Source organism: Penicillium soppii (genome assembly GCF_028829465.1).
Source record: "Penicillium soppii strain IBT 18220 chromosome Unknown utg000002l, whole genome shotgun sequence".
NCBI lineage: Eukaryota > Fungi > Ascomycota > Eurotiomycetes > Eurotiales > Aspergillaceae > Penicillium > Penicillium soppii.
Genome location: NW_026643232.1, coordinates 1,418,462 through 1,434,874, shown reverse-complemented (window position 1 = coordinate 1,434,874; position 16,413 = coordinate 1,418,462). Strand labels below are relative to the sequence as shown.

The 16,413-nt window shown below is 46.4% G+C and overlaps 5 protein-coding genes across 5 annotated transcripts; all 5 read left to right on the top strand.

Moving 5' to 3' along the window:
• Nucleotides 1–1,755: 1,755 nt before the first annotated feature.
• Nucleotides 1,756–2,199, top strand: N7529_001887 (uncharacterized protein; the record flags this gene model as incomplete). Its single annotated transcript, XM_057237418.1, has 3 exons — nucleotides 1,756–1,857; nucleotides 1,919–1,945; nucleotides 1,996–2,199. 3 exons carry the CDS (start codon nucleotides 1,756–1,758, stop codon nucleotides 2,197–2,199), a joined length of 333 nt encoding a protein of 110 aa, XP_057102105.1.
• A 4,314-nt stretch (nucleotides 2,200–6,513) lies between these two features.
• Nucleotides 6,514–8,220, top strand: N7529_001886 (uncharacterized protein; the record flags this gene model as incomplete). The annotated part of the gene is made up of 1 exon (XM_057237417.1): nucleotides 6,514–8,220. The coding sequence occupies one exon, from the start codon at nucleotides 6,514–6,516 to the stop codon at nucleotides 8,218–8,220; it is 1,707 nt and encodes a 568-aa protein (XP_057102104.1).
• A 603-nt stretch (nucleotides 8,221–8,823) lies between these two features.
• On the top strand, nucleotides 8,824–9,542 carry N7529_001885 (uncharacterized protein; the record flags this gene model as incomplete). Its single annotated transcript, XM_057237416.1, has 2 exons — nucleotides 8,824–9,288; nucleotides 9,390–9,542. The coding sequence occupies 2 exons, from the start codon at nucleotides 8,824–8,826 to the stop codon at nucleotides 9,540–9,542; spliced, it is 618 nt and encodes a 205-aa protein (XP_057102103.1).
• A 20-nt stretch (nucleotides 9,543–9,562) lies between these two features.
• N7529_001884 (DUF3433 domain-containing protein) lies at nucleotides 9,563–10,897 on the top strand (the record flags this gene model as incomplete). The annotated part of the gene is given in 2 exon segments (XM_057237415.1): nucleotides 9,563–9,886; nucleotides 9,902–10,897. 2 exon segments carry the CDS (start codon nucleotides 9,563–9,565, stop codon nucleotides 10,895–10,897), a joined length of 1,320 nt encoding a protein of 439 aa, XP_057102102.1.
• Nucleotides 10,898–13,668: 2,771 nt separating this feature from the next.
• On the top strand, nucleotides 13,669–16,320 carry N7529_001883 (uncharacterized protein; the record flags this gene model as incomplete). Its single annotated transcript, XM_057237414.1, has 1 exon — nucleotides 13,669–16,320. The coding sequence occupies one exon, from the start codon at nucleotides 13,669–13,671 to the stop codon at nucleotides 16,318–16,320; it is 2,652 nt and encodes an 883-aa protein (XP_057102101.1).
• Between the last annotated feature and the right edge of the window lie 93 nt (nucleotides 16,321–16,413).

Genomic DNA, 16,413 nt, shown 5'->3' with positions numbered 1-16,413 from the left:
GGGCTACAAACTACAGTCTCAAGATGATGAACCCACCCGCCGCGCATTGCCTTTTCAAGCATTGCTACAACTTGGACCGCTACCTTCGATTTTGCTTCTCAAATTGGTCCTCTGAAGACGATTCAATGCTTTCAACGCTGTGACTGTAATTGATGCGATGGATGCGACTGATGCGTTAAATGCAGTTTACGTTGTTGTTGCTGTTGTGGAGATTCTTGAATACCATGGTGCGAGCTTCAATTCTGTCGCCCGATCGGGTCGTCTCTCACATGCATACAGTCCTACAGACACTATTTGGCAAGTCCCATCGCTATGTTCAAGACCTAGTCTCTAATTTATCGCCAAAATAATCTATTGCTCTCACTCCTCGGTATTATTTAATCTTCCATGTTTCACTCCTACTGTATACCCTAATATCACGTCTGCTAGTCGAGGTTCGGGATTAATTTCTCACTTCGTATTGATACATTTCTTGAATTCTCGAATATTCGAAGAAGACAAGGATAATGCCCTGATCCTACATACAAGAATCTATGACATATGACTGGGCACCGGGTCCTGTAGAAAGACGATATAACATCGTAGAGACGAAAGTCGGGTAGTCGGGCATGACCTATCTCATGGAGAAACCATGGGGAAAAATGGTGGACGCTGGAGTAAAAGGTTGTTGATGAAATGGAACAAGTCAGACAGTCAATTTAAGATGAAACCATAATACGTATCGAGAGATGAGATATGCTCGGGTCAACTAGCGGGCTAAACACTAGGCAGACCGCTCTTGATCGGACTGCCACCAAGCGTAGCTGTCGCTGCTCGCGGAAGCCAATCAGACGAAGCTCGCGGCTCCTCCGAGGCCTAGGGCTCTGAAACACAAAAATGAATGTCACTATGAACAAATGAAGTTAGTATTCGCCCGAATAAGCGCATTATTCATATTCGCGTTCATATTATTCATATGATGCATGTGCGTATTAATATTTCTTCCGTTTCCCCGGGTTTTGTGTTACCGAAATAGACGTTTCTATCAGTCAAACCTTGGAATTATATATCTCAAGTGCCATTGAGGCCTTACAGTGCGTCTCGAAACTGGTGCCATCACCTACACTCTTTCATTGTTTCTCAAGCCGCAATGCTAAGGCCCGCTAGTCTGTATTAGGAATAGAGCTAGAAATGCAATATTCCCGTTACAGGTAAGCGATGCGGACGCCATTGAAGAATCATTATTATATTAAAAGAGATCTCTGATACAGTGGGATGAGCGACCTAAGCCGACCCCCCAATAAAGTGCACCCGCTAGCTTCATCTGTGTACAATACCTTCTTTAAGGTTGACACGCATGCAATAATTTATTATCGTTGTCCTAGTTCCTATTTCCACATTTATCTAGAGAGGTTTTCTGGCATCTAACCTAAACTGCACTGGCATTACTTCCTCATAACATGTATTGAACATCTTTCTTGGGACACTTTCTAGATGTATGCTATTCATTCTCTCCAGCATAGACAAGAGAGGATCCCACGAGGTAAAGGGATGCATCGGGCAACAGACAGTGGGGCTGTATTGTCAACATCCTGCTAATAATATGAGGCATTTAATCGGGAGACACGAGCATCTAGGCGAATACGAGCCAAAATACAATAGCTAACTGATTCTAAATGCAACGCTACCATGTGTATTATTGATTCTAGCCGTGTTTAAATAACTCATAATGCCTCTAAACTTCTAATACAACAACAACCAATATACCTCACTAAAATGACTAACCCACAACGCGTTATGGATTGGTATAACCACAATGCCGCTCTGGAGCACGATCGACTTAATGCCTGTCGTCTTGAATTTTCGATTTCAATGAGGGTAATTAATCAATGTCTAGAACGACTGGGACAACGTCTACAGAAACCATTAAGGATCTTAGATCTGGGAGGAGGCACCGGCCGATATGGTAAGTGCCGGAGATATGTTTGGTTTAGCGATAATCCCTATTAATGAGAGTCGATATGTCAAGCTGTCGAGCTTGCGCGAAATGGCCAATCTGTTACTCTCGTCGATATATCGCAGTCAGAGCTCGACATGGCAAAGTCCTTCGCTACCGAGTCCGGCGTAACTATAGATGCCATTGTCCGGGCTGATGCGCGAGCCATACAGCTACATCCAGATAAGGACGATCCTAAAGCACCACGTCATCATATGATCTGATCCTCTGCCAGGGTCCAATGTATCACCTTCTTAAAGAGTCTGAACGTTCCAAAGTCCTTTACACTTGCACCACCCTACTCCATCCCGGAGGATTTCTTCTCGTCGCATTTGTCACTCAATACGCGCATCTAAGACATATTGCTCAACGGGACCCGGCGCGTCTTGCGATGGAGTACTACAGCTTTTACAGAGAGTATCTCTTGTCGGGCAAATATACAAGAAATCCATCTCGTGCAATGCACCATACGCATGTCAGCGAGATTAAGGAGCTTTTTAAAATGGTTAGTGGGCTCTGCGCAGCTCAGCATACAGTGGGAATTTCTTTAAACAGGATTGTGCCTTGCGAAGGGTTTCTAGGTGGAGGGCTATCCTCAAAGCTAGTGGCCTTGCCACAAAAAGACTACGAGCTTTGGGTGGATGTTGTGATGCAGTTTACAGATGATGAGGCACTAATAGGGAATGCGGACCATTTGCTAGCAGTCGCTGAGAAAAAACAATAAAATAGGCTTCACAATTGTAACGAACCAGTACTTGGACACGAATGTTTTTCGGTTGAATTTACACTTTAGCCTTTATCTTGCCTACCTCTTTCCTCCAATGTTACTACCTAAAATGGCCTTTTAATAGAACGAGGGTGGTGATATAAGGGCGATAGAACGATTTTAGATAAAGACATAAGGCAAATATTTTGAGGGTTTTCTTTCGTGCAACTTTTGATCAGAGATGCATTTACCCACCCGTTCTCTCGACTCTATAGGGTTGACCACCCTAAAACTAAGTGGTTGATTGTTAAGAGACCCCTCCCTCGGGAGGCAGTTTCAAAGGTGGGGGGGTATGGAGGTGTCGGATGAATTGCATTTACAAGCAAATCCAAGTACTATGTAATCTACATAAGAAGCAATACACGTCCAACTAACAGGGGTACTCCGTAAAAACTCCTAATATAGGCTGGCGTCTCTTGGCGTTGGGGCTGGAGAATCAATCGAAGAGTGTAGGTGGTCGCACCAGTTTCGGGATGTACTGTAGCCAAGCAGAAGTAGGAAACATTTTTCAAACAAACTATATTCTAGAAGTGCAAGCACCGTAACTTAGGGTTCGATAAAGTTTACAAAAGTTTCGTGATTACATTCAGCGATTCCTTATCGGTAAGTGTATAGTTTGGTGACAGGAAAGGTTGATCCAGAACGCCGAGCGAGATTGTATATATCCACAAGGCGACTTTCCACATTTTTGCCACTCCAACTACATCTTTTATCCTAGAGGTCGGCACGAATAACGAAAATTCGCAAGTTTGGTCACGTGGCAAAATTGTAATTAGTGAGCAGTCATAGACCAAGTGACGAGACTTCCCTCGATGTTCCGTGCCTTGCGAGCAATGATCCGCAGAGGCTTATACTACTAGATCCTTCGAATCAAAGTAGCGGCCGGTTAGGGAATACCAGCAAAACGCTCTAGGACTTTTCACTGGGTGTTTCTCTAAACTATATACAGTAAAACCTGTTTAGTACGATTCTGGGTCAGTGCGATACCCGGGTTAGTACGATAATTTTTCACCGAAAATTTGGTTTCCCATACAAATATCGCAACTTTCCCAGGGCCCCCTTACAATTATCGTACTATCCAGGTCATTATTCACCTAATTACCTAATATTCAACCAATTAAAACCAATTTAAACGCCCCGTCAAGAACCAGCAAAAGATCGCTGTCAGAGAGCAGCACCGCAAGCACCCTTCGGCTACCCAAACTCAGCTTGCTCACTGGTTCAATGAGACCTATGACCATCGCCCTACCCAGTCCACCCTATCCACTATCTTCTCCCCTAAATATCGATATCTCGATACCGATCCGACCGAGCATACGATAAACGCGAAGCGGTGCTGCACTGCGAAGTGGGCCAGACCTCGAAGCCGCACCTATACATTGGATCGTTCTCGCGCAAGAGAAGATCACAATAACGCAAGACGTTATTCGGGAAAAAGTACGGTTCTTCTGGACCCAAATACCAACATACGAAGGTCAATCGATGCCAACATTCAGTAATGGTTGGCTGGATGCCTTCCAAAGCCGGGAATCAATTCGGAATCGGCTACACGCTAGTGAAGACGGAAGCACACCGCTGTCCGCAAGTGAAGCCATGATTCCTATCCGACATGCACTCGAAGTATATCATCCAAGAGATATCTTCAATTGTGATGAGACTGGACTTTATTGGAGACGAACCCCTGATCGAAGCCTTGCTACTAAAAATTTATCGGGAAAAGGGCAACAAAATCAAAGATCACAGCATTATTTTGCTGTAACTCCGACGGTTCTGAGAAATTGATTCCCTGGTTTATTGGAACAACTCAAAATCCCCGCGCCTTTGCCGCCGCTCACATCAATATTAAGAATTTCAATCTTCAATGGAGATCGAATTTAAGAGCATGGATGGTTGGCAAGATCTTTGAAGAGTGGCTTCGATGGTTTGATAGCCAGATGGTTGATAGGAAGGTAGTGCTTCTTATGGACAATTTCTCTGCGCATGAAATCGCAGTAAAGGCTATTAATAATAGTCCTTCACCGCTTCAAAACACCTTGATCATTTGGCTTCCGGCTAATTCAACGAACCGGTTTCAACCATTAGATCAGGGTATCATCAGAACCTGGAAGGCCTACTGGAAACGCCAGTGGGTAAGGTTTATAGCAGCTGAATGTGACGCAGGTCGTGATCCTGTTCAAACCATGAATGTGCTTCAAGCACTAAAATGGGGGATTCAGGCCTGGGAATTTGATATTTCCGCTCAAACTATTGCCAATTGCTTCAATAAGGCATTGATAGATGGCGAAGACTATCAAGTACAGCAGCAGCTAATGAATGAACTCAATGCTGGTTTGAAAATGCTAAGGCCTTTATTACTAGACCCAATGAGCATTGAGAACTTCCTTAATCCTATGGATGAGGTAGTGCAAGATGGCATTGAGACTATAGATGATATAGTGCTAGCCCAGTTTACCAGAGAGGATGATAATGATGATGATGCAGATGCAGAAACCATACCTGAAACCCCCCTGGTTCCAATAAATGATGCTATTCATGCATTAGAGACGCTTCTTTTATATGAAGAGCAGCAGGATCGGGGCGAAACGCATTTAATAACTAGCCTGTATAAACATCAGAGGTCAATACAGGATAGGAGATTGAATGCACAAAAGCAGAAGGATATAAGGGGTTATTTCCTATAGAACTTTGTATGTAAACACGAAATATACATATTCTACTATGGTGCGATACCAAGTTAGTACGATAGAAAATATCCAAACCAACTGTATCGTACTAAACAGGTCTTACTGTATATCTCATTTCCCGTATTGTCTCACCTTTAAGAGAACGTCGACGTACCCCTAACATCTCCCTATCACGGCTAAACAATCTCTCTACTGCGACTTCAGCCGCCGGAATTGGAAGGCATTTCCGGTCGGGGATCAGGTCTCCGAAAAGAAAGCGACCTAAAATGTTTCCTAAGTCTGAGAATAATTTGTCGATAGCTTGTGATAGAGCTTATGAACTATATATCAATCTTAAGGAATTTGAAAACCTACATTGTTGTGATATCGAAAATTGCTTTGCACCGATTAAGAAATTTGCATCCGCAGCCTAAAATCTGGTACATACAGCTACATACGTAAGTATACTTCGAATAATTACTGCTAAGGTAGGCTTGCACTGTCTAAATATACATAGTAGCTAAATACCTAACTCGCCTATATATTGAACCATGCCATGAACTCGAAAGATACTGGCAAAATTCGCACATTTTCAATCACACTGTTTAAAACATCTAGATTGACTCTTTTTAGTAGAGAATGGAAGGATAGGAGCTTTAAGACATATTCATCAAGTTTGCCCAGACAAGTACATGGATGCAAGCAATGTTTCTGTATATTGTCAATTTTCACGTACACAAAGAAGGATTCATACGGCTAGAGTCTCACTGGAAAGACCATTCTAAGGAATCTATGATATACTATCATCGAGGAGTCGTCGCAACGAGAAAAGTCGCCTCATTTTGAAGCGATACGAGGTGGTTACATAATCAGCTTTGCCGCCATTTCGCCTGCGCACTAATCTGGATCTGGGTTCACATTCGATTTACAGCTAGAAATTATACTAAGTGACATCAGGGCTGGTACTCAATAAAATACCAGCCAAATGGGGGATCTCGAATCAACGTCGCCCGACGCGCTCTATGCATTGGAGGACACGGGGACCCAGTGTAGGTATCGCCTTGATCCATGTATGGATTGTACTTTCCTGACTCAAATTGGCAGTCAACATGGATGCTGAGTGGAAGTGGCTCGATAATTTCCCTTCGGAGTTTCAGACTAATGCATTCGATTCATCCATGGCAGCTCCTGACATGGTGTTTGCCCCTGAGCAGAATAGCTCAATCATACATGACTCATCTTCAAACACTGACCCTATGGGCGCAGCGGCATCAATTGTTTCAATCAATGGAGGGCCGAGGTTTGGTGCTCAGCTTGGAGTGTTTGATAGCCCCCTCGATTCCGGTGGCTTTTGGCCCTTGCGAGAACCGCTGGACAGCCAACCGGCTTTATCCAGCGCGGGCCAGTCAGCGGTTTCCAGCCCTGGAGGGAATAATTCGTCATCCAGAAATAGATCGAGGATAAGACATAATCTTTCAAGTTTGCCTAGACAGCGAAGTCGCTACTCAACCAGACGATTGGGACAGCAAACTCCTCCACTTGTTATTTCTCCAAGACGCAGAACTCACGATACTCCTGACCCAATGCAGCGATGGCAGGATTCCCCACCAGAAGATGAGCCAGCGTCCATGTCAGCCATCATACATGCTGTAAGGTCTAGTGAAGGGTCCAGCCCCGCGGATTACCAGAAATCAGGTAGTGACGTTTCTGGGCACTCCGGCGAGGCATTCCGAGGTTACCAGAATGCTGCCTCGTCTACCAGTGGCGAAAGCGGTGCTAGTAAATCTTCGCGAAACTCGGTACAATCGGAGAGATCTGGTTCGGGATCATCTAGAAACTCTTCTACATTGCTTTCTCGCAAATCTCGAGGACGCGTTACAAAGCCGCGACAAAACAAAAATGGAAAAGAAGAGCGGCGCATATTTTGCTGCACATTCTGTTGCGACCGCTTCAAAAGCAAGTACGACTGGACGCGACATGAAAAATCATTACATTTGAATCTCGAAGCATGGATATGCGCTCCATTTGGAGGGTCGGCTTTTTCTACGGCCACTGGAAGGCCACACTGTGCCTATTGTCACGCCCTTGAACCAAACGCCGAACATCTTGAATCGCACAACCATCAGAGTTGCCACAGAGATTCGACAGAGCCCCGCGTGTTCCGTCGAAAGGATCATCTTGTTCAACATCTGCGACTGGTGCACGATCTCGAAATTATGCCTTTGATTGATGAATGGAAAATGGAAATACCCCCCTTCACGTCCCGTTGTGGAATATGCGGCCAGAAATTGAACAGCTGGGATGAACGAACAGATCACATCGCCACTCATTACAAACAAGGGTCAACAATGAGTGACTGGCACGGTGAACATGACTTTCCACCTTCTATCGCCGCCCAAGTAACACATGCTTTACCGCCCTATCTGATAGGGACCGAATCAGTGAGCATGGTGCCATTTTCCGCAACGGACTCGAATACCCGAGACCACTTTTTCCAGATCTCATCGAATGCGGGAATGAAACATGGACCAACAGAGACTCAGCCACTCCAGGCTTTCCCAGAGAACTTTTCATCGCAATCGGAGATCAGCTCCTTTACCCAAGTTTTGACAATGCACTTGAGTCGCTACGCCCAGGATCAGATGAAAAAGGGCATCGTTCCTACTGATGATATGTTCCAACAGGAGTCTAGACGACTACTGTATGACTGCGAGGATAGCTGGAACCAAACTGTCGCAGATAACGGCCAATGGCTCTCCGCTTTCCGGCGATTGCATTGTCAGCCAGTGCCAGGGACCGAAGCTGAGCCTGAATAGATTTTTTGGACCAAACCAACCGGACAATTAATCAATTTGATATGATCTCATATTGTGGCGAACATCAGATCTGTGGCGCTGAAAGTAAGGTTTACACCCTAGGGCGTGGATGCGGGTCCTAGATCTGCCGTGAGCCAAGGTTCAATTGTTCCTTTTCGTGCACAGCCGGAAAAGAACAAGTTGAGTATTGAACGTTAGATCTGGATCCCCAATCTTGCCATCGGTATTGTTTCGACCTCACAAATACAAAGAAGGCTATGCAAACCAAAACCTCTCGCATGTTCGGGAATTGTGGGTCCAAAGCGTAGGGCGTGGAGCGAACTCCTGCCAGTAGTGCTCGGCGTCGAGGGTTGACAGCCTCGGGAAAAGGGCAGGGATACCCTGCGCCCTAGAAGTATTTTACCAAAGATATTAAAAAGGAGTCATAGAAAGACGCGGTGATTCTATAATAAATTGCTGTTTTCTCCAAAACAGACAAAACTTCATGGACTGGTATTAGCACCCAATCCATGTTGTTGCGTGCAAGCCCCGCTTTACTGCATACCAGGGCCCTGTGAGACTCTGGCGTGAGGCTGGGGAAGACGCAGTTTCGGTGGATATTCAATGGCATCGAAGGGAATAGATCAATCATCTAACCAACCAGTGGGGTCTGAGTACACCTTTGCAGCGAATGATACTTGGCGGGAACTGCTTTGGGCAGATATGGTATTGTCTATTGATTCTATCCCTGATTCTTTCTTATGTCTGATGCAGCAGATGGCGAAAAACAAGCTCCTGAAGGACGACTTGCATTATGTAGAGGGAATAGAGCAATCATTTGAGGACCGGCTATTTGTGCGTCAAATGTCGTTCTGGCTGATGGTAGTCCTATTGATCGTGTTGATTGCTCTTGTCGTCGATATTATTTGCTTTTTGTTCCCGTCACTGTGTGCCCACAAGACACAGGGTCTATTGGAGGGGTCGCTTCTATACTTTCCCAAAGCCCGGAGTTTATGGCCGCTTTTGGCGGAACACAGTTCGAACCAGAAGCAAAGATGGCGGAGTCTACGCCGGGCCAGACACAGTATAGTGCCCTAAGTGATATAAAGGGAGCCTTTATGCTTCTTCCTCGGGATCAATGTACGCCCTAACCTGTCGAGCCTAGTGAACCCTGTTCACCAGTTTGGTAGCAACCGTTCGCATCCACTTGGTTCATTCGAATTGCTGTGGTCGTTCTTTCTATCACTGTGATTATTGGCCTCGAAGTCGTCTATCGTATCTCTACTAGTCGACGTGGGATTACCCTGGTTGATGGGAAATCACCTTATATTCACTATATCTAGGCATATATCCCGGCAAGATTATGTTTATCGTTCGATGTCTTTTCACATCTATCGAATTTAGCACACGCATTATACAGCCCTATTCCCGCCTCCGCGAGGGCCTTGCTCCTCCAGAGACAAGCATCTTCGAGAACCAACCCCGCAATATCGCCCCCTATGCCGTGTTTGACACACTCCGAAAGAAACAGTGGGCGCTAACTGCGGCCTCTATCTCACTCCTTTTCGCGGCTATTAACCCTATCATTGTGTCAGGTCTCTTTGCTTCTAAGACCTCGGGGCCCACCTCTATGAATCTCACGCAGATCACCCGTTGGAACTTAGGGGACCCTGCCTCTGCCGATCGCGTGATGAGACACTAGGAGCCACAAGATTTCGATTTCGACCACACAGCTGGTCTCATTCTCAACATCAACCTCTCTGATCCACAATGGACACATAACAACCTGGCCTTCCCGCAAGTCGCGCTAACTAGCAGTGACCACTTGCTACCAGACACGGGAATCATTGATGTGCGGATTCCCGCTCTGCGTAGTCGCCTCACTTGTGCGCCAGATCCGACTAACGGTAGCTGCACCCAAAGAGAAAGTCAAGGGCTGTGGTGTGGGTCTGACTCCAGTTGCCTCTTCGGGGAAGTGTATGCCGATGCCACCGCAACAGACAAAGACTGTTTTCTTAGATTTCCGACCAGAATTATAGGCGCTCCACCTCCAAATGATCCCACACATGCTATACTATACGCCAAAAAGAGTCAGAATCGCACTTCCACCATTTATCATTACATATACTGCGACGCCACCATCGAAGAGGTAGATATCGATACAGAACTCCAAATTCCTTCGCTATTGATCGACCCCGACACCCCTCCTCGGGTAGTCGAGTGCTCTACTCGCACACCGTTCGCGACATATGGCAATTCCTCTCTCTTATTTGCGGAGGTATCAAGTCTCCTCTTGAGACCCGACCCTAGTTACAGTAATGCCTTCCTAGAAACGATTACGAAGGGCGTTAACGGTGTCCAGTTAAGTGATGTTTTCGACCCTGATGTACTGGCCGATCGCGTCAACACGGTTTGGGGAGTTCTCATGGCCCAATCAATCAACACCGGCGCAAGGGAATCTTTCAATGATCCTTTTAATGCGACATACTTTGTTGAACCCGCCACCATGGAAGCACCTATCTATACAGAAAACTTCCACGATGGAAGAAAATATCTCGTGCAAAACGAGATCTCAACTCGAATTCTAGATGGCATGCTTGGTAGCATGGTTATATGCGCGCTGATGACACTATATGTCACGCGCACCAAGAGAATCATTCCTATGAGTTTGTATGATACGAAGCCTAGAGAGATCTAATACGCGGAAGCAAATGTAAAGCTGGGCTCTATCGTACTTTGTGACCGATATTAAGTATCAAATGAATCACCGGGGATGATTATCACCAAGGCTGCCCCACCAGATGGTCTGCCGATCGACCATAAACATGCATTAGATAGGAAGATGGCTGCCTATGTACAGCATTAATTGGTCTTTTCCAGGATATGTTGCCTTTGAAACAATGTCTTGTCTTCGGCGTAAATTGGTACTTTGAATAAGGAAGTGACGTGAACTGCACGGGAGGCCACGCATAAAATTGACTGGATACAAAACAGCGGAATGAAGATCTCGTATTTCAACCAAATTGCTGTTCACAAGACTTAGGAGGAGGACCCAAACAAATAGACTCCTGTGTTTTGCTACCAAATGTTATGAATGAAGGTAATTTGAGCACAAATGAGGGTCGCCGTTATTTTGTGTTTTATCCATGCGTCTAGCACAGTTTATGAGGCCTCAGTAAGTGAAAAATCTTGCTGGACTTTCAACCGATTCTCAACTAATCCAGGTTTCATCACAGATAACCGCTGTACCAGACAAAGTATTGATGCGGAGAAATCTCACATTATGAATAATATGAATGCGAATAAAAAATTCATATATTCATGTTCGCATTCCTTTGTTCCTTTCGGAGCCCTACATGTTGCTAGCCTGAGTAGAGTTGAACAGGGGATATAGGCCCGTCCACTTGAAGACCGAGGATTGTCGTGATTGGAGCGCAAAAAGCATTCGATCAAAGAAATCCCTTGAATCTCATATCCTGCAGGCTCACCCTCATTCAAGAGAACACGTTGCGGATCTGCAAGATCGGTGGCGTATTACGGTCGGTAAAATTGGAGAGGAATCTTACTAGCGCAGTTTGTTTCACTCAACACCCACTGCTTCCTGATTTCCAAGGCATCAGATGCTGAATCAGCATATGGGAGCCCCTTTAATTTGCTATCAGAATTTTATATGTAGAAAGACACATCTCAAGTATTGTGAAATGGCCTCATTGGTTAATTCTAGTACTAGTGCATACTACATCTCTCGGAACCGATATACTACACTACATAAGCATACATACATTGCTTTCCGCTTTGTTACATCAACACCGCAGCCAAATGCAACAATTGAACTAGACCTCATGCGAATGGAAAAAAGCACAGCCAGAAGTTACAAATATTAATTGTCAGTGGTAGATTACCACTAGTGCCCAATTCAGAGAGGATCCATAGAAAAGGAGCTTACTAAGAAGCAAGCCCCTGAGTTCTTGTATGTATGCAGAACTATACCTCGGCATTGACTGGGACTGGACTATCTAGTCTATGGTCTTTTTACAAAGTATTTAGGACCGCACCATGGACCCATATTGACTTATATAGTTGGTTCGATGTCTTTCCTTTCTCCACTTTGGATTAGCGCGTTCTCCATAGGACTTGGGAGGTGCTTGTGCTGTTTTGAGTAAGTTTGAGAGAGTATCTAGTTTGGATTGAAGCGCGTGTCTGTAACTTGAAAATTCTGGAGCATCTTCTCTAACAGATGAAGACACGTGCCTGTGTTTTGGACCCTTGTTTCGCCCCCATCTCACCCCTGCCCGCTTCGAGCCTTTCGATGTTACAGTGGAGCCGCGCGAGAACTAAAGGCGGGTTTTTCTCTCCGAACTGGTCGATAGGAAGAACAAAGTCATATCAATTCTGCCGATCGTCGATTCGGGAATAGGAATGATGTTTCAGATTGCCAAGACACTCACTATGGTATCGGATTGGCCGAATTGGCCGAATTGGCTCTGTAAGTTCAGAGCATTTCCATCATTCGCCCCACGCCACATGGCGGTGGATCGATGGTTCTCTGTTCTCAATTGACTTATGCTCGAATGTATTCTGTGTTTTGTACAGAGTATCTTGTCCTCTTTCTACCAGCACTGCTATCTGCAAATCTGCGAGTCTGAAATGTTTCAGGGCGAAAAACTGAATTTCAAGTCTCTAAGTTCAAGATTCGGGAGCTGGGAAGCCTTGGCTAACTCAAGTGGTATAGTATAGTCCCTGATAGCCAATCCAATCAGACCCGTCTAATCGACCCAAGACAATGGGGTTCTGTCTAGGCCATAAACCTTGATCGATTGAATGGGTACTCCGTACATCCTATATGCAGATATCAGATTAGGTCTCCCACAAAACCGATTATTCGAGCTCACATGGGTCATGGCAAATCAGCCGACAGGATTCTGGGAGGATCCAGTAAAACTAACACAGAGAGGCTCCCTAAAAGGCTCCAACCAATCACCCCATCTGCCGAGGCTAGGCACTAACGGAGAAATTACGTGCTCTTAGGAGGATTTACTGCGCCCCGGGGGGTTTCAAAGAGATCTTAAACTTTGAAGTGGGGCATTTCGTGGTCCCGAAATCGATCATTCCTACCGACTTGCGAACGTTCACTACAATCACAAATTTCAGCTTCTCTTTTGAAAAAGTTGCCAAATGACTTCTATTTAGGGCTCATAAGTCGATCATTCTATTCATATATCTCATCTGTCTACTTGATTATATGGTCTGGGAACAATTGTAGATGACACGTTTTGTTGTTTTGACTAGGTCAAGGCCAGCAGTCCTATCATCGAGAAGTACATTGATTGGCCTCAGACCCACCGTTCTAGACCCCAATGTTTCACATTCAAGCAGTAGTGTGATCCTGCTAGATTTATCTCTTCTCCTCTACATCTTAATCCCACTTGCCCTGCCTCAATAGCACTTCTTTCGTCTATTGCCATCGCTATGCCTTCGCAGGCGGAGGATGCAATTCGCACCATTTCGGCTTCGGCCACCCAACTCGGCAACCAAATTTCGGTGCACATGCTGAACTATCTCACCATCACCCAGCAGTTACCAGATGGCTTTCGCGAACTGTCGCACACTTTCCTTGACACCTGTCGCACTCTGTGGGCCATTGAGACTGGAGTGACTGAATTGACCGCCGCGAACCGAGCCTTGCCAGACATCATCATCGACGAAGTGGAAAAGAAATTCGTTGTCGCATATCGTGAATTTCAACAGTTGGACAAAGTCATATTGAAACTCGTCCAATATGAACATCGCGGAACACTGGGGAAACTCCAGCGAGGGTGGCATCGCCCAGCTTACGAGCTGAAGCGCATCCACGAGTCCTTGAAGAAGACAAATGAAACCCTCCAGATCAGTGGCATGGCATTCCATTGGTCACTGAGAGAGGTACAGCCGGAGGAATCGGTGGGCATTGGGTACGCTAGTCTGGCCGCTGCGCTGGACCGTATCTCGAAAGGCCGCTCGATCATGGGCATAAACAAAGTTGCGCATATTGATGGATCATCTCTACGAAGTGAATCGCTTGAGTCCGATGGTTCTACGCCATCTGTGCCCTCAAAAGACGTGTCGTTCCTGCGGGGAGCACCTAAGGAGTTCCAGCCTGAAGAAATTAGCCAAGGGACTTCTCCCCGACAGAAGCGCGGCAGTTACGGAGACGATGTATCCTCCATTCTCTCTCTCAATCAGTTCCTGAGCTCTCAACCCGAACGCGAACCTCAAACAATTGCTCCTCACGAACAACGATCGATGCCATATCGACCGGCTAAGACAAGCGCTCCAGCTTCCGTCGCGGAGGTCAGTATACAATATGAGGGTGAATCAGATACCCTGCCGCCCCGGTTATCCAGCAAAAGGACGGGTGGAAGTACATCGACCATTCGGAATAATCTGTCTTCTGCAATGAGGGAGCGCGATCTCACATCAATTGAGCAACTCTTGAATAGTGGGGTGTCGCCAGATAAGGAGGGCGACTTCTATCCACTCCACGAGGCCGTGAACCAACGTGATATGGAAAGCCTGCGGTTATTACTAGCCTTCGAAGCCAATCCCAATATTGCCAATCCACAGGGAAAGACACCCCTCCTCCTGGCTGTGGAACAGGGATTCGTGGACGGAGCCATGTTTTTGCTGGAACATGGTGCTGATTCAAACTATCGCGCGGACGAGAAGCTAGAATCACCTCTGAACTTGTGCATCAATAAAAGAAACATCAAGCTCGCACGGTTCATGCTCTCTCATGGTGGAAATCCAAATGAAGAAACGCCCAGCGGAACAACATTATTAATTGATCTAATCCGCAAGCATGCCCCGGAACAACTAATTGAAATCCTGCTTGAAGCCGGCTGCGATCCCGATCGCAAAGACAATCACGGCAAGACAGCGCTCTGCGAAGCTGTGCATGACGATCTACCAGCAACCGTGACAATCCTACTAGATCACCACGCAAACCCAAATCTACCGGGTCCCGAACATGCCCTCTGGCCCGCTGTGCATCGTCCAGCCTGTCTACGCATCCTTCTCGCCCGCGGCGCCGACGTTCGCAAAGCCCCAGGGATCATGGAGCAGGCTACAAGCGTCAACAACATCGACGCAGTCCGCGTTTTACTCGAAGCTGGCATAGACCCCAATTCCAAAAAGGACGGAATCTACACCCCGCTATGCTCCGCCATCCGCGACGATCGCCCAGATATAATCACCCTCCTCCTCAGTCACGGCGCCGATCCAAATCTAATGGCATCAGAGTACCCAGCATGGAAATGCATCACTCATAACCGCCTCAGATTCCTCCCAGAGCTGATAGCAGCAGGCGCTGATCTGCGCAATCCCCCAGGCATAGTCGAATGCGCGGTCCAACTCAACAATTCAGCCGCCATGCGCTGGCTTATCGAAGAAGGCGGCGCCAACCCAAATGACCGCAATGCGCAGGGCCACACAGCCGTAACAACAGCGATCCGCGATAACCGACCCGAAGTCCTAGAATGGCTGCTAGCGCACGGCGCGGATCCGAACATCCGCGGCCAAGACTGGCCCATATACATGGCCGTTCAGTCGTCAGCCCTATTACGGCTGCTCTTGCCGAGAATCAAAGATTTAGGTGCGCACAAGGGTGTCATGGAGAAAGCGGTTCAGGCGAATCATCTCGAGAACGTCAAACTCCTCCTAGAAGCCGGCGCGAATATAGAGTGGAAGAATGGTGGTGTGTTTTCTCCGTTGACAACGGCGCTGCGTGAACGACATGCGGATATTGTTCGTTTTCTTCTCGGTGAGGGTCATGCTGATCCAAATGCTCCTGGCGAACATCTTCCTCTTGTTAAGGCGATACGCCGGTGCGATGATGGGGATTTTTCCATGATTGAATTACTCCTTGAGAAAGGTGCTGATCCGAATAAATGTTATCGTGATTGGAATGCTATCATGCAGGCTATTGAAGATCGGGATCTGAAGTTGTTGCGCCTGTTGATTGAGAAGGGTGGTTCTGTTGATCTTGAGAGAAAGGATGAGACGGGCCAGACGGTTCTGGATATGGCGGAGGCCTCCGGCTGGCCGGAGGGAGTTCGGCTTTTGATTGACAATTCTCGCAAGTGATACCTTTTTTTTGCCTTTTGGTTCGTTCTTTTGATCTTCGGGGTTCAGGACATGTATGGCTCTCTGTGTTTTCTTTTGTTCAAATTAGGGTAA